The sequence below is a fragment of the Populus nigra genome, chromosome 12 (genome assembly GCF_951802175.1).
Source record: "Populus nigra chromosome 12, ddPopNigr1.1, whole genome shotgun sequence".
Lineage (NCBI taxonomy): Eukaryota > Viridiplantae > Streptophyta > Magnoliopsida > Malpighiales > Salicaceae > Populus > Populus nigra.
Window position 1 is genome coordinate 12,813,910 of NC_084863.1, and position 20,127 is coordinate 12,834,036.

At 32.5% G+C, this 20,127-nt stretch overlaps 3 protein-coding genes and 1 non-coding gene across 5 annotated transcripts; 3 read left to right on the forward strand and 1 right to left on the reverse strand.

Annotated features, from left to right (window-relative positions):
* Positions 1 to 262: 262 nt before the first annotated feature.
* LOC133669281 (uncharacterized) lies at positions 263 to 4,835 on the reverse strand. The gene is made up of 10 exons (XM_062089352.1): positions 4,539 to 4,835; positions 4,385 to 4,456; positions 3,990 to 4,109; positions 3,534 to 3,679; positions 3,304 to 3,451; positions 3,117 to 3,200; positions 2,795 to 2,910; positions 1,716 to 1,774; positions 910 to 1,000; positions 263 to 612 (listed from the first exon to the last, which is right to left on the reverse strand). The coding sequence occupies exons 1-10, from the start codon at positions 4,642 to 4,644 to the stop codon at positions 385 to 387; spliced, it is 1,170 nt and encodes a 389-aa protein (XP_061945336.1). The 5' UTR covers positions 4,645 to 4,835; the 3' UTR covers positions 263 to 384.
* A 632-nt stretch (positions 4,836 to 5,467) lies between these two features.
* Positions 5,468 to 6,452, forward strand: LOC133669336 (ATP synthase delta chain, chloroplastic-like). Its single transcript, XM_062089430.1, has one exon. The coding sequence runs from the start codon at positions 5,585 to 5,587 to the stop codon at positions 6,335 to 6,337; it is 753 nt and encodes a 250-aa protein (XP_061945414.1). The 5' UTR covers positions 5,468 to 5,584; the 3' UTR covers positions 6,338 to 6,452.
* A 4,963-nt stretch (positions 6,453 to 11,415) lies between these two features.
* Positions 11,416 to 15,779, forward strand: LOC133669777 (uncharacterized). Of its 2 annotated transcripts, XM_062090054.1 has the most exons (7): positions 11,416 to 11,562; positions 11,676 to 11,774; positions 12,228 to 12,360; positions 12,482 to 12,585; positions 13,758 to 13,929; positions 14,048 to 14,188; positions 14,261 to 15,779. In XM_062090054.1, the coding sequence occupies exons 2-7, from the start codon at positions 11,725 to 11,727 to the stop codon at positions 15,434 to 15,436; spliced, it is 1,776 nt and encodes a 591-aa protein (XP_061946038.1). In that variant the 5' UTR covers positions 11,416 to 11,562; positions 11,676 to 11,724; the 3' UTR covers positions 15,437 to 15,779. The 2 variants fall into 2 exon arrangements, with proteins under 2 accessions (XP_061946038.1, XP_061946037.1); XM_062090053.1 differs by lacking the exon at positions 11,416 to 11,562 and having other exon boundaries at positions 11,584 to 11,774.
* A 3,966-nt stretch (positions 15,780 to 19,745) lies between these two features.
* Positions 19,746 to 19,905, forward strand: LOC133670291 (U1 spliceosomal RNA). The gene has a single exon (XR_009834037.1). It is a non-coding gene; the product is annotated as a U1 spliceosomal RNA (small nuclear RNA).
* The last annotated feature ends 222 nt before the right edge of the window (positions 19,906 to 20,127 follow it).

Consider the following 20,127-nt stretch of genomic DNA (forward strand, 5'->3'; position numbering starts at 1 on the left):
TAGATATTTTAATGCGCTGATATCAAAAATAATTTTTTTAAAATAAAAAAAATCATTTTAATACATTTTCAAATAAAAAATACTTTGAAAAACAACCGCAACCATGCTTCCAAACAGAAATTCGCAAAAAACAAACACCCTAAATAACCCATATTTTGACTTCTCAACTTTTTTTTTTATTTTTTTTCTTTTGAAAAACATGAAACTAGGATTTGATACATAACTAAATCCTTTTATCCTTTTCTTTCTCTAGGGAATGCTCTAACAATTAAAATCTAGAATTCCCATTAAAACTTGAAAGAGTGGGGCAAGGATTTAAAATTTTGGATGAAGATTATCCTCAATTTTACAATCCAAGGCCTTATATTGATACTACCATATGGCTTACTTAAACTCTGCAATCTCAAACACTCTTGCGGTTCCATCACTTGAACCCGAGACAAGATAATCTTGATTAGCAGATATAGACAGGGATTGAACGGCATCAGCGTGGCCACTAAATATTCTTATGCAATCACCAGAGAGACTATCCCACAGTCTTACTTTCCCATCCACACAACCTGTAGCCACGTATCTTGATGCACCAAGCCATGCCAGACATGTAACTCCATCCTGTCCAGAAGTTCAATTTGTGAGATATGGAATCTTGATGCCATTGTAATAAGCCAAAACATCATTGGACGATAACTAAACTGTTGATCAATTACAACTGCTGCATACGTGAAGTGCTGGCTTTTGTTAATTCATCGTCTTATTCTCTCAACTTTATGTTTCTAGGGCTGATTGCAACTTTGATCATTATGAGCTGAGAAATTATGATTTATTCGGAGGGCTTCTTGATGAAACTGGTCATCAATTGAGATATACCGGATGTTACTAAAATGAAACAAAAACAAAACTCAAACGGACCTTGTGTTCACATGAGGCACGGGGCAAAGAATGCTGCAGGTCCCAGATGATAAGCTTTTGATCCAAGCCTCCCGTAGCAGCCCAAGGGGAGCTGCCATGCACATGGTATACAATACAAGAGTGTTAAACTAGGTTACACGAGATTTCACAGAATTTGATTTTCTTTTTTATTCCCCCCGCCTGCTTTCTTTTATGATGGGAGAAGCTTAAGATTATCAGAAGTTGACTCTTAAATATGCAAAACACAACTTATAAACAATGGTCAGTCCAAATCCGGAAACTTCAAGAAAAAGCAGGAGCGTCTCATTTTGAAGATAATCTTCCAGATAAAAACAGAGACTAATTAGTTGTATAAGTTTGGCACCAAAGCAAATGTTATTCTCTTGTTGAAAGCCTGGCAACATACAATCAACTTTTTTTCAACTGCACCAAAGCCTAGCTAATGTCTGCGTATGTACTTCCTAGTTTCACTAAATAATTGTTTTTGCTAACATTAAAGTATGTCCGATTTCTCCTAGTTCCTACCACATAATTTCCTGTTGTCACACCCGCAAAGAGAGAGAGAGAGACAGATAGACAGACGGACAGACACTGAGAACTTGTTTGGTATTGCAGACACATTGCCATTTCCAAAAAATTTGAAATATTTTTTTCTTGTTTTTTTATCGTTTTGATGTGCTAATATTAAAAGTAAGTTTTAAAAAATGAAAAAAAAATATTATTTTGATAAATTTGTAAGCGAAAACCACATTGAAAAACAACATTTACCATACTCCTAAACAGGCATTGAGAAAGATTGTTTCTACCTTGGTGCAAGCCCGACACATTCAACGGAATCCGAGTGAGAAACTAGAGAACTAACCACCTGTTACAGGGAAAAAGTCTATTAAAGAGGCTACCAGTCTGATCAAATCATAGAAGCAAACATGTGGAAAGCAATTGCATTGGCAGGTATATCCAAACATTACAAGAAAACAAAACAAAAATGCAACAGAAAACGTCCCAGATTATGACAACATAAAAAGAGGGTAGAAATTGAAAATCCATCCAAATGCTGATAGAAACACCAGAACCAAGATATCCCTGATTCCAAATCCTCTGGGCTAAAAGGTAGCGAAAGTTATGCCAGATATGCCATATGATAGGGGAAGCATAACCCACAATTCAATAGTGCCCATAGCAGAATGAAGATTTAAACCAAGATTTTAGCTCTATTCAACCCCACACCTTAGCTTTATGCAGACCTTTCCAATAAATCTAAAGAAGAATAGAACTTGAGCACATATTAACCACACAACTTGCTTAATTGCTTCAAACTTGAAAGAACTCAATAAAAAGACCCAAGGCAAGATCTTCTAAGAACAGATGAATTTCTGGGAAATTGCACTAGCATTCAGCTTCCAGACACCAACCTCTCTGGTGCCAAAGACAACTTTTAAGAATGTCGGCCCTTTTGTCAAAGATTGGATAACTATTGCTTCTTCATTCATTCAATAACTTAATTTTAATCCAACATGCTGAATTTCATATGACAGAATAAAGAATCCGTAAATGCTAAAACATAAAACCCCCCATGCTAAAGCTTGCTAGTATTTCAGTAGTTGCTGAAGTGAAGTTTGAATATTAAATCCATCTTTAAATTTTATTGGAGATTATGTTTTCTATCATTCCTCCCATTATAGCGCAGAAGGCTTTCCAGATACCTCAATAAAGACCCGGAAAAAAGGCTTAAAAGGAGCACGCCAATGCATAACATGTCAAAGAACCAAAGGCACTGACGGCAAAGGTAAACAGTTAAATAGGTCACAACGAAGTTATCTAGCCAAAATTGAGAACAATAACTAAAATAAACCACAACATTATGGAGTGCAAGAAGAAAACAAACCCTGCCAGTAGTAATGTTCACGATGTGGACAGAGTTGTCCTTCGAACCAGTAATAGCAAGAGTAGAATCTGAGCTCAATGCCAAGCACGTCAGTCCATCAGTGTGATATGGATGACCTGAAGAGCAGAGTTGTCAGCAATGCCAAACAACCCCCCCCCCCCCCCAAAAAAAAAAAAAGCAAGCTCCTTTAATTTTTATGTAGTTATTTTTAAGGTAAGGTAGAATTTGAATATGTCCTTTATTGATGTCAACTATATTTATGTAATGACCAGATAAATAAGCTTTTTCAAAACATGAAACAGAGCAGGATATAAAGAAATACCTTTCACAGCATGTATGTTTTCACCACTTTTAGGATTCCATATCCTCAAGGATGCATCATCAGAACCAGTACAGATTGTTTTACCTGAAGCAGGCAGATAGGGAGAAAAAAGATGAAAGAAATAGATCCAATGCAAGCTAAATCTAAAGGTCTTCATAAAAAAAAAAAAAAAAGAGTAGTTTAATACCATCAGGAGTAAAATCACCACAGGTAACACTTGCTTCATGTCCTGCAAATGAATTAAGATAGGCACCTTTGTCAGCATTCCACATCCAAACAGTTTTGTCCTCGGAACCAGCCAACACCAGATGCCCTTTTGGATGCCATCTGACCCACTGAGAAACCACAAAGTTGATACCCAGACTCGGACATAAAACAGAATAAATCGGTGCAAGTAAATTCAGTAAGCAAATTCACCTCAATGCCCTCATCAGGACCTTCGAGTACACATTTAAGGTTTCCCGACGAAGCATCCCAAATTTGGACAATCCCATCAAACCCTCCAGATGCAAGCAACTGTCCATCACTACTAAATGTTAAACTAGACACAGATTCCTTATGACCTGTCAAAAAATTTCTAAAACGTTAACCTAGAAGGACACAATATCAAAATCACCCACATATAATAACCACAGAAAAAGACCTCGCTTCATTGACAGGCACTATAGCACGTATCAAGACCAACAAGTACAAAAATCTTAAAGCCCTTTTTTTTCCAATGAATTAGAGATCATCATTAATTATATATATAAAAAAGCAGGTTACTCAATCGTGCTACAAAGAAACAGAAATAAACTAAAAACAATAAAAAACAAATCCATGAATGGAGCAGTTACTAAATAGAAAAGATTCCAACGGCTACAAAGATCATACCTTTGAGCTCAGCAGCCCAATCTCCAAGACCAATCTTCCAAAGAAACCCTTTGTCATCTCCTCCACCAGTCGCCACTAGCAAAGGGTCTGCTGGACTGCAGGCAACTGTATAGAGTTCACCTACATACAAAAAAAAAAACAAACAGAAACAACAATACTTCATTACTTTCCTTAATCCAACAAATTAAAACCGAATAAATACATTTTTAGCTATTATTTCATAATCTTTTAGTTGATTACAAAAAAGAATTAATTACTTTTTCGTTTTTAGTTTCATTTAATTCGTATACTTCTCTAAATCCAAATAATAGAATTGGGTTTCTTTTTATTTTGAAAATTAATTAATTTCATTATAAAAAGAGATGGAAACTTCAAAGGAAAAAAAAAAACCCTACTGGTATGACCGGTAAATATGTGCATAGAATCATCCGTGTCGTCGTCGTCGTCGTCATCCGCATCAGGAAGGTCTACAAATTCGTGAATTATTTATCAATCCAATATAAAATAACAATAACTTGATTAATAAAATAATGATAATTTAATCAATACCTTCTTCATCGACGGTGACTTCGTGGATGATATCGGAATCATCAAGGAAAACTTCGCCTTGATCGTCTTCGTCGTCGTCGTGAAATGATCGATTCGGACCGTTCATTTTTCGCCTTTTTTAATTATTTATTTTAATTTCCGTGTATGGCGATGCCTTGGCGTTTGCTAGAGAGGAGAAGAATGAGAGGTTTTAGCTAGGGTTTTGCCCTTGTATCTGTAACTGCAGTTGCTCATTGAAATGGCGCGTGCAGCTACCATGTGTTTCTGTTTTTTTTTTCCCTTGATTTTCACACGTGTGTGGGTTAGTTCTTTAATCTTTTGAGTGATGTCTAATTTTCGCCTAGTTTTTCATTTAATCTTGAAAAGTAGAAATATTCCATGGATTTTTTGGAATATAAATGCCAAAATTATAGATTTTCTCTGATATTTAGAGCTTGAAAATCCCAAACAAATATGTATTTTGAATATAAACAAAAATTCAAATCCAAAATTTGTAGAAAAATAGCCATTTTAATCAAATTAAAGAGATAAATCTAAAAATTTAATACATGTTAGTTCAAAACATCTACGAATTTAGATGATATAAAATGATTATTGATTTTTTTATTAAAATAACATATTTAAATTTAATTAATCTCATTAAAAACTTCTCATATAGACAGACATCTCTCTTTTTGTTCCAAATAAAAAAAAAATCGTTGGTTAATATCATTCATAATATATATATATATATACACACACCATAATCCACAAGTGACACATTATTATTATTATTATTATTATTATTATTATTATTATTATTATTAAAGTCGCGCCAAAAAAAAATAAATAGGTCACTCAATCTCTATTAGCCCATCAGCGTGATCCACATGTCAAACTCCATTATCCTCTGTGTACGCAGATAAGTGGCTTATTTAAGATAACCCCCGCTGCTTCCACCACCCTCCATTCCACTCTCAAACACCACCCCCCATTCTCTCCAAAAAAACACTTCACCAATCAGAACAATCTCCGCCCCTCTCCTCTATCTCTCCGCCACTGTTACCATGGCATCAGCACTCCAAAATGCCGCCGTTTCTCTCCAATCCAAAATCCCACCATCAGCCAGGCTGCCAACAAACTTCACCTCCCCGAAACCTCTCAGCCTCTCCTTCTCCGCCGCTTTCCCTTCCCTCAACCTCTCCACCACAACCACCCTCCGCCTCCGTGGTGGCTCGGCCCTGGGGACCAAAATGTCAGCAGCAGCAGCAGGAAGTTACGCGGCAGCGCTAGCTGACGTGGCAAAATCCAACAACACATTAGATGCTACCTCGTCTGACATGGGCAAAGTAGACAAACTCTTTTCAGACACAGCAGTCTATGACTTCTTTGCTAACCCGACAGTAGACACAGAAAAGAAACGGCAAATGGTTGATGAGTTTGCCAAGTCCTCACCTCTCCAACCCCATACAGTAAACTTCGTTAATATACTTATAGATGCAAAGAGGATTGATTTGGTTAAAGATATAGTGAAAGAATTTGAGATGGTTTACAATAGCTTGACGGATACAGAGCTTGCTGTGGTGAGTTCAGTGGTGCCTTTGGAGTCGCAACATTTGGCACAGATAGCAAAACAAGTGCAGAAACTGACAGGAGCTAAGAATGTAAGGGTTAAGCCAGTGATTGACCCCAGTTTGGTTGCTGGGTTTACTGTAAGGTATGGAAATTCAGGGTCCAAGTTGATTGATATGAGTGTGAAGAAACAGTTGGAGGAGATTGCTGCTCAGCTTGATTTAAGTGATATTGAACTTGCTGCTTAATTTTTATACTTTTTTTTTTTAATTCTTTTGTGGTAAATTATGTGGGGAGGGGGTTGGATTTAATTGTTGTGGCATGGATTTTGGAATAGAGTTGCTATTTGGAATTGTATTTCAATCTCTCTCTGTCTTTTTATGTTTTTTTGTTTTTTTTGAATAATTGGAGGGTATTTTTCGATGTTTTGAGCAGAGGATTTGAATCGTATTTATGAAAATAGACGGTCAATTTAGTGATCTATCTGTGTTGAGTTTATTTTGAATATGATTTTTTTAACTAAAACGATATTTCTTTTAGTTTTTTTATTAAAAACTTAAACAATAAAAAAAATGAATCAATCTACTTATTTGTGAATTAATTATGGTGGATCTTATAACTATAATTTAAATTTGAATACCTAGCTTTAAATACATATGGGTAGAAATTATATTTTAAAATATTTTTCAATCATAAATAAATTAAAATGATATTTTTTTATAATTAAATTTATTTTTGATATTATTATATCAAAAATATAAAAAAACACAACAAATAACAAAATAACGGTTCAACCGCAATGCTAAAAGATCCTAAATCTTTAATGCTTTTTAATATGTGTTTGGTATTGTAGAAGTTTTTGTGGTTATTTTTTTGAAAAAATAAATTTGAAAAAACTATAAATTATAAATTTTTCTTATCTAAAATTTCAAAAGAGAATTTGTGATTGTATGTTTTAAAAAACCTATAAATTACTTTTTAGTATTAAGTTATTGTACATAATATATTTTTAAAAAAAAATTATTTTTTTTATTAGCATATTATAGCTATTAAAAAATAAAATAAAATTATTAATTTAGTTTTTTTTAATTACACTTTTGAAACTATTCAAAAGTAGGTATAAAATCACAATTTCAAACACCACTCAATAAAAGGCCTTGTTTCTTATGTTATCATCTTTGCTTTGAGTTTATAGTAAAGCAAGGTTGATTGCTTTGATTCTGAGCTTGGATTTAAGAGTTCATTAAAAAGTGGTAGATGTTTCTGGGATTTGGCTATGAAGATGACGAACTTGTTGGCTTTGTTAGCCTGGTTTTAAGTGATTCTTAAAATATGTTCATTCAAGAAGTGCATGAAATTCATGTTTTTTTTATTTTTATAATAAATTTTAATATTAAATGTTGTTTGGGCAGCTAGAGCATCTAAATGTGCAAAAATATAATCTCATTTTTTTTAAAAAAAAAAACCTTATACATGAATACGCTCCAGCCTGTGAGGGAAGTTATCGTGTTTTGGTTGAACATATAAATTCCTCCAATATCAGAATACCGTCATTATTGGAGGGGTTGAAAGCGGCCTGAGAAGAGTTTTTACAAGAGGTGTCGCGTGTCAACAGATAAATAACCGTATCACTTCAATGACCTCTTCTCTCTCTAGTCTCTCTTCTCTTCACTTTGGTTTTCTCATACTGGTTCTAAAATAGCAAGATGGCTGTCATTTTGTTTTTAAAATTTCTCATCAACCAAACACTTTAAAACAAAAACAAACTTAAAAAATCTCAAAACTTTCACTCGCTTTTTTCCCTCTCTTTGACACTCCCAGATCCAAAATGCATTGGCAAGTAAAAAAAAATTTTATTCGAGGAAATCTCGTCTTTCAAAAAGCGTATTTTATAAGTCCAGTAATTTTTTTTTCTTTTAATTCGAGGAAATCTCATCTTTCAAAAAGCGTATTTTATAAGTCCAGATGAGCGAGTAAAACTCTAACTGTTCCAGGCTCTTATAAAAAATGCACATTTTAACTTGAACTCGAGACCTGCTGTGCAGATCTCAAATCTTTTGACATCAAGCTACGATTCTTGGAGACATTGGCAAGTAACACCGACATGAAAATCCTCTCCCCCTCACTCCACTTTTGATTTGAAAAATGTGACCTAAAACCTAAAATTTAAACCTTTTAGAGTGTGTTTGGTATTGCAGTAGCTGTTGTAGTTGTGATTTGAAAAAAGTTATTTTATAAAAAGTACTTTTAATTGAGATTGGTTTGAAAAAATAGATATTTGGTTAAAATTGTGGTTGAAATTGAGGTTGAATAAAAAGTAGTTTAATGTGTTTGGTTAATAATGCTTTTGAAATTAAAGTTATAAAATAATTTTAATATATATATATATATATATATATTAAAATTGATGGTTTTTAATTTAAATGTTGTAGATTTAACTATTGCTATTATTTCATGAAATAAATAATACTTTATATAAAATATTTTTTATTATGCCATTAAACCATCTACAATTTCATTACGTACAAAATTCATTTGACAAGAACTACAGTTTCTATAATTTTTTGAGCTTGTAATAAAATTAGATAAAATTTTATCAGGAATAAAATTGATTTGATATTACAGTGTGAGTGAATTTAATTCGCTATACACTAGTTTTTCAGGGAAAAAAATACTGTTTACATGACAATGCAAAACTAGTTTTTTTAAAAAAATATATATAAAAACTAAACACATTGAAAAAAAAAAGAAAAAAGAATTCACTTGAATAGTGCAAATAAATTGCACTGTTTGTGTGCACAATACAAGTGAATTGCACTGTGCACATATTGCACCGTGCACATAAACACAAAATTTTAAAAAGCAGCCAGGAGCTGCTTGGTCAAATTCATGTGCAAAACACAGAATTAATGTTTGCAAAACGTGAATTTACATGGATCTCATCAAAATTTACATGGATCTCATCAAAATTAAATTTGCTCGCCCATAACACCAAAGTCCTTGAATGGAGCCCATCCTTTTGAAGTCATTCAACGAAACTACGAGAGGATTGGTGTTATTATCAATAAATTGGATGTCAATCCAAGAGACAGAGATGCATGATCTAACATGACTTTGGATTAATTGGGTTTGTAGATGCAACTCATTCCAATTTGCTTTCCTTCTTCTTCTTCAGTGGTTCAGCTGTGGAATGTCCAGTATCTCCACCGTGTGGGTGAAACGTCTAATGTTAGGCAGGGAGGACTGACTGCCAAGTAGTGCATGTTGTCAGTGATTTATATATCGTGTGCTATCTTTGTGCTAATTTAGGGTTTATTCATTCGAAGTGTGGTGTATATATATGTTGCGTTTTATTTATTTATTTTTAATATATTAAAATAATATTTTTTAAGATTTATTTTTGATATTAATGTATCAAAAAAATAAAAAAATAATTTAAAGTAAAATAAAAATTATTTTAATAATTTAAAGCAAAACAAAAAACATGAAGATTTATAATTGGGGAACTTATTTAGCATCCTGTAATTTTATTTATCATAGGAGATGGTGGCTGTAAAGGATAAAAAAAATTTTATTTGGAATTACGGTTATGATTACTTTTTAAAATGTTTTTTATTTGAAAATATATCAAAATAATATTAATTTTAAAAAATTATTTTTGATATCAGCGTATTAAAATGATTTAAAAACATAAAAAAATATTAATTTGAAGCTAAAAAAAAAATTTAATTTTTTTTTAAAACGTTTTTGAAACGTAAATAAGTGGAATGGCTAGAGTTTTTTTTTTAATCTAATAACAAATTTGTAGTATTTAATATTAGGATTTTCTAATTATTAAATGAAAAATAATGATATTCTTGTAAATATATTTTTTATTGATTTTTTTTACAATAAAAATAAGTATTAGAACGTGTATAAAATTTAGGATATAAATAGTAATTTTTTAAACTACAACATGTAATCCTGATATGTACTACGTACACTGTAATATAACAAGGGTTATTAATTTTCCCTTTGTAATTATATACACATTTCATATAAGAAATAATTCCAGTGAAATTATATAAATCTTTACAATATTTTAGGACTTTACATAACGCTCAAGTAAAAGGTTATATTCAATTTTGAAAAGCAATTTACCAATAAGTTCTATGGTAATCTTTTAAGATACTGTTTAGGAAGGTAATTACGATTGTTTTTTAAAATGTTTTTCATGCTAAAATGTATTAAAATAATATTTTTTTATTTTTTAAAATTATTTTTAAAATCAGTGCATTAAAAAGATTTAAAATATATATAAAATATTATTTTTAACAAAAAAAATTAATTTTTTATGGAACGCGGTTTACACCGTGTTTTCAAACGGCGCATAAAACCAATAAATTCAGATATATATATATATATATATATATATATTATTTTAAATTATGGTACCTATATCACTCTTTTTATATATATTTTTTAAAAAATTATCAAATATTTGATTTTTCTTTCCTTTTAATTTTCTTAAAAGATCTTTCATAATTCTTAAATTATCATTATCATTGTAAATCTAGATTATATTATAAATAAATTACCATTTTAATTTCAGAGTTTGATGTCATTCTAAATAAATCTTATAATCAGTAAAATTAAGAAATAAAACAGAACTCATATTAGATATTCATAATGGCAGCATATATAATATTTTTTTTAAGATTATGGTGTTCATATCATAATTTAACACATGCATTAACAAAATTCAAATGGACTGTTCATAATGTATAATAATATTAATTAACAAAAGTCAATTGATTAAAATTAAAAATCGAAAAAGTTCAAAGACTTAATAATATTATTTACTATATTTTATTTCCTAGTGTCATTACATGGCCCACTGAATTAGGGCTTAGATACATAATGCAAAAAATTTCTATTATGAGTACTTGACCGACGAGGCAGCTTCACCGGAAGCACATAAAGCCGTGTTTGGTCCCACATGATGACGCTTTGTTTGAGACTGCGGACGAAAGCGTTTTCGAAATTTATTTTTTATTTTTATTTTATATTTTCAGATATTTTGATATGTAATATCAAAAATAATTTTTTAAAAATAATAAAATAATTTTTTAATATATTTTAGATTGAAAAATACTTTAATATTAATATCTGTTTTTTAAAATATTTTTTTATAATTATTTTTTATATTAATACATTATTATAAAAATATAAAAAATTAAATTTTACCCATCACCTTTTAAAACATAATATCAATCAAGGGCGAAACATTGATAATATCTTCTTTCTCTTGTTTGGAAAAGTGACAGCATCTGTTTTAAAAGTGTTTTAAAAATATGTTTTATTAAAAAAAAAAAAAGAATCATAGAAATCTTACATCTTAAGCAAAAACTAAATAAAAAACGACAGAACTCATTTGTGTATATATATAATAATAATAATTAAACTAGTTGTCTTCTCTTTTCTAGCGGAGCAGGTATTTTGTTAATTGTTTGATGATTCCTTATCCCCTACCTTTTCTTCTTTTTGAAATTCAAGATTTCTTTTCTTCTTTTGCTATATTATCTAACAGAAACAATTTCTCTACAGTTATAATTATTGATCTGATCTCTGCTATTCTTATTCAATATAAGAAATCATGTCGATGATCGATTCCTTCTTCAACAAAGGCTTTAAAGCCGCTAAATGGTAATTGATTTCTATCTTCCTCTATTTTGTTTTTCTCTTTTTTAGATTTGGAATTCTGGGTTTTGTTTGGTTTCTGAGAAAATGACGATATTAGTAATAAAAAAATTCAAAATTTAACCGTGATGAAATTCAATGTACAATCTATTTTGAATTTGTTGTTCTTTGGATAAATTAAAGAAATATGGACTGCACAAAACTCTTCTTTTTTCATATTTTACTGGTTATTAGCAAAAAAAAAAAAAAAAAGGTTATCAATTAAGGATTTGGGTATTTGTCTCTTGTGCTGTAGTTATTTTGTTTATTAAAAAGTAAATAGAATTCATCGAGAATTTGGAGTGTTCATACTTTTTTTTTAGTTGTGTTTTAATTAAATGCTATCATTACTTATTGTTTTTGGGGTTTAAATTTTTGATGAGGATTGTTGTTTTTTCAACTTGTTTTGCTTGTATACAGTAAAACCCTGTTGAAGTTGACGATACCTAGGATAAAGTTGTTGAGGAACAGGAGAGATATTCAGATGAAGCATATGCGTCGAGACATTGCTAAGCTTCTTGAAACTGGTCAAGAAGCTACTGCTCGCATTAGGGTTTGCTACTTTCTTATTAATATCATCTTTTATAGTATGAACTAGCTTTGCCTGTTTTTAGTCTTTTTAAGGTACCTGCAGAAGGAATGATCTTACGGTGTTGTTGATATTTCCATTTCAGGTAGAACACGTAATAAGAGAGGAGAATATGATGGCTGCTCAAGAGATCATTGAATTATTCTGTGAGCTTATTTCTGTGCGCCTTCCGATTATTGAAACACAAAGGTTATTCCTCGCATTACATTATCTGGCTTGCACTATGTTTATTTCTCCTGGTTTGTTAATTCACTTTCCCTTTGGACTCTTGTCTTATGTATGGCGCCTTTTGCAATTAGTGACCGGAAACTAATAGGGACAAATTTAGATAGTTTGTTTCGTTAATATTTGATGTGCTGAACTAGAGATATATTTCCATCTGCACATGAATTTTATAGGTTTGTTAACAGTGCATCATAGCTATGAAAGTTTTGTAGGTATTATTGCTTGTGTTTTCTTCAAGTAGCAGGCTTAAAAAAAACTACTGACCTTCCCTGAAAACCAGAGAACCAAAAGGCTAAGGAAATGGAAGGTGGAAGAAGTAGTCATTGAACAAACTACTGATATTCATATCTATACATGCAAAAAGACTAGAGAAGCACAAACTTGGGATGGTTTTTAATGTTTTAACCTTTCTTAAGTTTTAACAAACTACATCATAATGATGGATGTTTTTTTACTCCTCTGGGCTGCCCTGCTCTAACTCTGGAGAGTCGCCATTTCTTGGTCTAGGAAGAAATCGTGATTACTTTCCAGACTTGTTTTGGCTAGAGCAGTGCCATTCAATGATCTTTTATATTTTTTCTTTACCTTAGAAACTCTAGGCTGCTGTCTAAATGTGGCATTTGACATAATTGTTTAAGATTAAGATTGTGAACTCTTAAAGGTGAGAATCGGGTCAAACCTGCAAGATAAAAAATTAGGAGCTTCATTGGTGACTGTTATCTTATAGTTGCTATGACATGTTAATTGTGAACTGGCAGAGGCATCATGGTCGTGGGATGTCTTAAAATCAGTCAATACTATGATTGGTTTGCAGACAGTATAGTTACTAAGTGCCTCTTATAAATCCCCAAGTTGGATCTAATCTAACCAGTTTTCTTCTTCATGTAGGAGTTCCAATGTAGCTGGGGAATCAATTTGTTTACGTTTCCTATCCTGTCAATAATTCTTTATGGTTATACAATTTCATGAATGCCAACATCTGTGTGTCGCTCTGCTATTTTATTTGCTTAATCCAGCATGTAATAAATTTATACCTATGTGAAATGAGTTGAAGAATCTCCGTAGCTACTTGGAGCTAAGAACTCCACTCATTTTCTTAGATTGTATTTTTCAAATGTCATTTTTTCCTTTTTCAGGGAATGTCCTCTAGACTTGAAAGAAGCAATATCCAGTGTTTGTTTTGCGGCTCCAAGATGTGCGGATCTACCTGAGCTCCTGCAGGTTCAAATCCTATTTGCTTCCAAATATGGAAAGGAATTTGTAGCTGCTGCAACTGAGCTTATGCCAGCTTGTGGTGTTAATCGTCAGGTTTTTTGGATTTCTATCTTATGCCTTGATTTATTTCTCGCAACAAGTTCCTTTTCCTTATGTTTATGCTTATGCCTCTTTTCTTCTGACATTTTTCCTATAAATTGAAATCCTGCAGTTAATAGAACTCTTATCAGTTCGTGCGCCTTCACCTGAAAAAAAACTGAAGCTTCTGAAGGAAATTGCTGAAGAGCACGAGTTAGACTGGGACCCAGCTGCATCTGAAACTGAGCTCTTAAAAAAGCACGAAGACTTGCTGGTAAGTAGTTTGGTGCAACTGCTTCGATTCTTGTTATCTTTCCATGTCTTATGTGTGTTCTGTCTTTGTCAGAATGGTCCGACACATATCACTGATCCAACACCTGTTGCTGGTCCAACACATATCACTGATCCAACACCTGTTGCTGGTCCAACACATATGACTATGTTGCCTCTTCCAAAAGAGAAGCATGATGAAGTTCTGAATGCTCCTGATCATGCTGAGCATGAGCAGCCTGATTCCGATACAGATTTCGACCCATTAGATTTTCCTGAAGTTCCTAAGATCTCACCTTGGCGAAGTGCAAATTCTGCCTTGGCACCAGAAATAGCTCCACCTGCACAAGCTGCTCTACACCCTGACATCGATCATGAGTCATCAAATCACTCCGTGACTCACAAAGATCTATCACAAGAACCTCATTTTGAACATGGTGATGTGATTGAAAAAAAGTCAGTTGCTACCAGGGATGAAATTTCAAGCACTGCAGTAAGTGACAGGGAAGAAAAACAGTTTCTTCCTTTCATTTCCCCCCCTTCACTATCTTCTGAATCATTTTCAGCAATACCAAGCACTTCACCACCCTCGGCATCAAGGTCCGAAAGTGAGGCCAATTTGGATCTGCAGAATGTTTCAGCTGCTGTGCAGGGCACTGTGGAGACTGCTAAACATGCAGCAATACCAAGCACTTCACCACCCTCTGTAATGAGGACCAGAACCGAGGCTAATGTGGATCTTCAGGATGTTTTAGCTGCAGCACATGCTGCTGCCGAGTCTGCTGAACGTGCGGCGGCGGCGGCTCGCTCAGCAGCAACTCTTGCCCAGGCAAGGATTAGTGAGCTAACCAAGAAAAACAGTGAGAAGTTCCCTGAGGATGATAACCCGTTTTTTGTGGATACTTCCGGTCATTCAGCCTCTACTGAAATGCCACACTTTGTTCACCAACAATCTTTTGGTGACCCAGGTAGTGTTCCCAACTATGAAGACTCCCATCGACCTCATGAAGACCACCAGGCATCAGAGTTGTTGGATATTCCTTCCTTTGAGAAACTCAAAGTGGATTATGATTCCCCTCCTAGTAATCATGTTGCTGAGCAAGGGCCTGTTAGTCACCAGCCACAGAGATTGCCTTCAATGGATGATGAGCCATACTTCTCATACCCAAATTTGTTCACATCACAAAACTCAAATCTCGGATCTGGTGCACAATCTGCTACAGATCATTCTCGTTCCACCTATGACCTTTAAGTTGAGTCCTGTGCGTTGGTTATGTGGGAACCTTTAAGTTGAGTCCTGTGCATTGGTTATGTGGTGAGTTGATTGACTGCTACGTAGTTTATCGATGCAAATATGGTATGAGCCATTTTTATTGTTATTTGTAGAGTGTGAGATTATTAGTCGTAGTGGTGTTAATTCCCTGGAGTCGTTTCTGCAATCTTGTCCAATGAGGTTTATAATAAGGAAATTTCAATTACTTGATGTAGTTGAGAAGCCATCTCAGACAAGTTCATATATTTTGTGTTGGTCAAGTTTAGGATTCATGTACAGAAACCGTATTATGTTGCAGGTAATGAATTCATATTTCCTTGAATTTTGACATTCAATTTTGAGAATGTCATCCAGTAAAGAGTGCAAAGATGTAACAAAACCTTGTGCCTGTGTTCATTGGTTTTGCAGATTATTTTTTCCTTTTTTTATCTGAGTTTATTTTATGGCTGTCATAAATATTGAGCTTCGTGCAAAATCTACCAAGGAAGCAATGTCATCAATGATTACGTGAATATATATATATATATATATATATATAACGAAGGAGATAAAGCATCCATTTTCATTATTGATTTGCAATTATTTGGCAAAGTATGATTTATCCAGACAAAATACAGAAGTTTCTAATATAGAACTTATCTTGATTTTTTTTTCTTACACTTACTATGCAACCACATACATTGTAATAACCTCATTTTTGAATTTTTAAAAATAATATATAAAAAATAAAATAAAAATAAATGAATAAAAAATATTTGAGAATTAGGTTAAGACAACACAAATTTAAAGTTTGAGAATTGAATTATAATTTGAGAGTCAATTTGGTAAAACAATTAAAAGAATTGAAAGTTTGGGGACTTAATTGAACTTGAAAATGTTTAATTAATGAAATCAGGGATCCAATTGTTAAATGTCAGAAGTTCAGAGGTCAAATTAAAAATATTCATTTCGAGTAAAAACGATGCCGTTTTCAACGCACACTGTTCATCATCTCATCATCCTGAAGACCGATTTAAGAAGGAGAAATGACACCAAAATCAGACCACGTCTCCTGCGTCCTGCCCACGTCGTTTTCCAGATCGATTAACGGTCTTGCAAAAGCAAGACTGTCGACAACTTCATTTACAGGAAGAAATGGCACCAAACTCGAACCACGTCTCCTGCCCATGATCTTGTTTCCAGATCGATTAACAGTCCTGCAAGAACAGGACTGTTAACGACTTCACTCTCTCTGGCCTTATTAAAGGCCACAGAAAGACAAGCAGGGGGCAGACTAAAAAGGAAAGAATAGACAGAGAGTATATAGAAAGAGAAGGTAGTTAGAACCCAGGGAAGAACTAGAGCAACAAAAGCAGATAACCAAAGTGAAAGAAACTAGTAGAGAGAGAGGGAGACGGAAAGTAAAAATACAGACGAGAGATAGAGAGAAAACAAGAAAGCAGAGAACCAAGAATGAGCGAACGAAAAAAGCAAGAAAACTAGAGAGAACAGAAAAACCCAGTAACACGCAGACAGACAGAGAAGAAAAACAGAAGCGTTGTCCAAAGCACGCCATTACCATCGTCTTCACAGTCTTCAGCAACCAGATAAGGTTTTCATATATATATATATATATATATATATATATATATATATATATAATTTATCTCTTCCCGCTTTGCCTCCTCCTTCATTTTATTTCACATTGCATTGTTCAAGTGAATTTTAATTCACTGAACACTGTAGCAACACGAGTGAATTAGCGGACGAGTGCTGCTTTGCCTAGCCAGGCCGGCTGCGTCCATCATATTTATTTATAGGTATTTCACTGTATAATTAATCTATGAATTTTTTATTGGGAAACGCAAATATGATGCATGATTTTTTTTAGAGAAAAATAAACAAAAAAAAATACATACATTAATTTAAATTTATTTTATTAATTTATTCACTTATGTCAGAGTCAGTAATATCATACTTTTTTTTGCTACATAATATTTACTAATATCAGAGTTAGAAATATCCGTAGTTGAATATTCACTAATGTCAGAGTCAAGAATATGATAATCAAACCATCATAGTATAAACCAACAAACTTTTAGTAATTTAAGACAAAACCAACAATGCAGTCTATCTTAGACAGGACATTTAAGGGGTGATAATATCTTTTTCTTTAAGGGGTGATAATATCTTTTTCTTTACATAACCAGTCTCATATCATAGAATCTTTATAGATCAGTTAGAATTTCTAGTGACCGTAATATTAGGTAATGATTTTTTAAATCAGACTTTTTCTATTTTAAAAATAAAAATTTATTCATTTCATTGAATTTTTTGAAACCACCATGATATCGGTTGTGAGACGCATCACAGATTAATTTTTTAGATAAAAAGCATTGAAATTAAATCAAGTGCTGATCATTTGGATAATCGTCCATGAAATGCAGGTGATGTAAATTGGAAAGACATAAATTATGCATCCTGCCACATCATAACAAAAAAAAAAAAGGTGCGAATTTGGGTTTGTTTATACCATTTGTATGATTATGGAAAAGAATGTTAGCAACCAGTGCTCAAAGTCCTTAAAAATCAAAAGATTATTATTTCTGAGTTAGCATTGAGTTAGCATGATAGACATGTAATATGAATAATAAAAAATTAGTTAATTCAAGTTAACTTATAAAATTTATGATTCTGATCTTATTTTTAAAAGAAAACCGCAAAGCTATTTTTTTTTTAAAAAAAACTAATGTTAAATGATAAAATAAAAAAAGAGAGGATGTTGACCTTGTTAACTTCTTAAACCCATAATTTGAGTCATTAGACCAAAAACATCATACATGGAAAAATCATAAAGTTTAATTTTCAACAAATCAAATGTTAAATTATGAAACCGAGAAAAAAAAATCAATTACATAAAAGGATCTAAAATAGAAAATAACAAATAAAATAAAAAGAATCAAAATAAAAAATAAATTAGAGAGAGAGAGAGAGAACAAATTTTTGATTGGAGGGTTAAATTGAAAAGAAAAATAAATTTAACAAAATGACAAAAAAATAAAAAGGAGGAGCATATTATATAAAAAAAACAATACACCATAAATTTGGATTGAATGATAAAATTGAAAACCATCAAAATTTTTACAAAGAAACCAAGGAAAAAAAATAGAAATCTAAAGAACAAGAACTGGAAAAAAAAAGTATACATGACAAATTAAAATTGAAGGATTAAATTGAAAACAAATAAAATTTTAGCTAAAGGGTCAAAAACAAAAAAAAAATTAAAGGTTGAAGTTGAAATATTGATAACAAAGAGAACCAACATGTATTTTTCAGGGTAGAAGAGAAAGAAAAAAAAGGTCGACTGACAACAAATCACCATGTCGCTGTCGACACGCATGACATTAGAAGAAAGAGGATATGGTGATGCATTCAGATACATGACGAATGAGCATTTTATGCCGCTGGGAGGCTTCACACTTGCCACCCAAAATACGCGAGTGCCTCCCACATGTTGATGCGTGCATGCCAACAACTTTTTTGGATCGATTAATTATTAATTGAATTATAAATTGAAATGCCTTTGATTATCACAATAATTACATGAAAAAAAGACATGAAGGAAAAAGACCAAAAGGCTCTTCGACCTAAGATTTATTTATTTTATTCCAAGAGTATATTTATCAATTTACTGTACATAAATAAATAAAAAGATATTTATACACCTTTTCACCAATTTTATAATTTTTTTTATTTTAAGGGCGGTCAAGTCATTTTATCATGTTTAAAAATAAGAAAATATAATTATACCTCTATATAATTCTTTCATAATTAATGCACCATGTAAAAAAGACTAAAACACCCCCAAACAATGGCAATTAGATTTTTTTTGAAAAAACAAGAATATCAATGAACAGTGAAACCAGTCTAAATACATGATATTTTTACCTCCAGCTTTAGCTTTTTTATATAAATTCTATGGAAATAAATAATTGGTTGATTGAATTATCTCTACTTTATATTATCTAGCATAAAAATACAATAATTATCTAAATTTGGAGTTTTTTTCTTTCAAAATAGTACAATTAAAAATAGGGTAAAATAATAGTTAAAAACTTAATTAGAAAAATAAAATAGTTTAGTCGCTAAACTGTTTGTAAGTAGGCAGGGCACATGCGGGGGTATTTAAGTCTTCTGCTTCGCACGAGGAAGTGATGTCGCGAGGTAGTCTAGAATCCCACATCGAGGAAAAACAAGAAGGGACATAAGGAATGCGGGTATAAATTAGAAGGCCTCAGCAACTTTACACATACTTACCTGGACGGGATCAATGGGTGATCCTAAAGGCCCATGGTCTAGGTCTGTGACCTCCATTGCACGCAGGAGGGGTGCTGGCCTAAGGTCTCCCCAAGAGGGAGAGCCTACGTCAAAATTTGTGGCAGAGGGGGCTGCGCGAGTCGCGGCCCCTGTCCAATTCTAGTTCAAAATATGCTCATAGTTCTTAACTTCATACAAGATCAGCCGTACAATAAACCTTGGAAAGCATATGTGAATCTTTACACCAGTGTTCAAATCAGTGAATGACGCATGGATTCAGCTTAAAAAGATAATCCATGGAATCGATTTCCTCATCAACAATGAATAATTTGAAAAACTCGCTACTCAGGTCTACCATGGCATGAACTTGCAGG

Excerpts from the sequence above, each read along its gene's own strand:
- LOC133669281 (XM_062089352.1), bottom strand. The coding sequence starts at position 4,644 with ATGAACGGTCCGAATCGATCATTTCACGACGACGACGAAGACGATCAA. Across the intron at positions 3,452-3,533 it reads GTCCTGATGAGGGCATTGAG|TGGGTCAGATGGCATCCAAA; the intron begins GTGAATTTGCTT and ends GTGGTTTCTCAG. Across the intron at positions 3,201-3,303 it reads TGGTGATTTTACTCCTGATG|GTAAAACAATCTGTACTGGT; the intron begins GTATTAAACTAC and ends TGCCTGCTTCAG.
- LOC133669336 (XM_062089430.1), top strand. The coding sequence starts at position 5,585 with ATGGCATCAGCACTCCAAAATGCCGCCGTTTCTCTCCAATCCAAAATC.
- LOC133669777 (XM_062090054.1), top strand. The coding sequence starts at position 11,725 with ATGTCGATGATCGATTCCTTCTTCAACAAAGGCTTTAAAGCCGCTAAA. Across the intron at positions 13,930-14,047 it reads CTTGTGGTGTTAATCGTCAG|TTAATAGAACTCTTATCAGT; the intron begins GTTTTTTGGATT and ends GAAATCCTGCAG. Across the intron at positions 14,189-14,260 it reads AAAAGCACGAAGACTTGCTG|AATGGTCCGACACATATCAC; the intron begins GTAAGTAGTTTG and ends TGTCTTTGTCAG.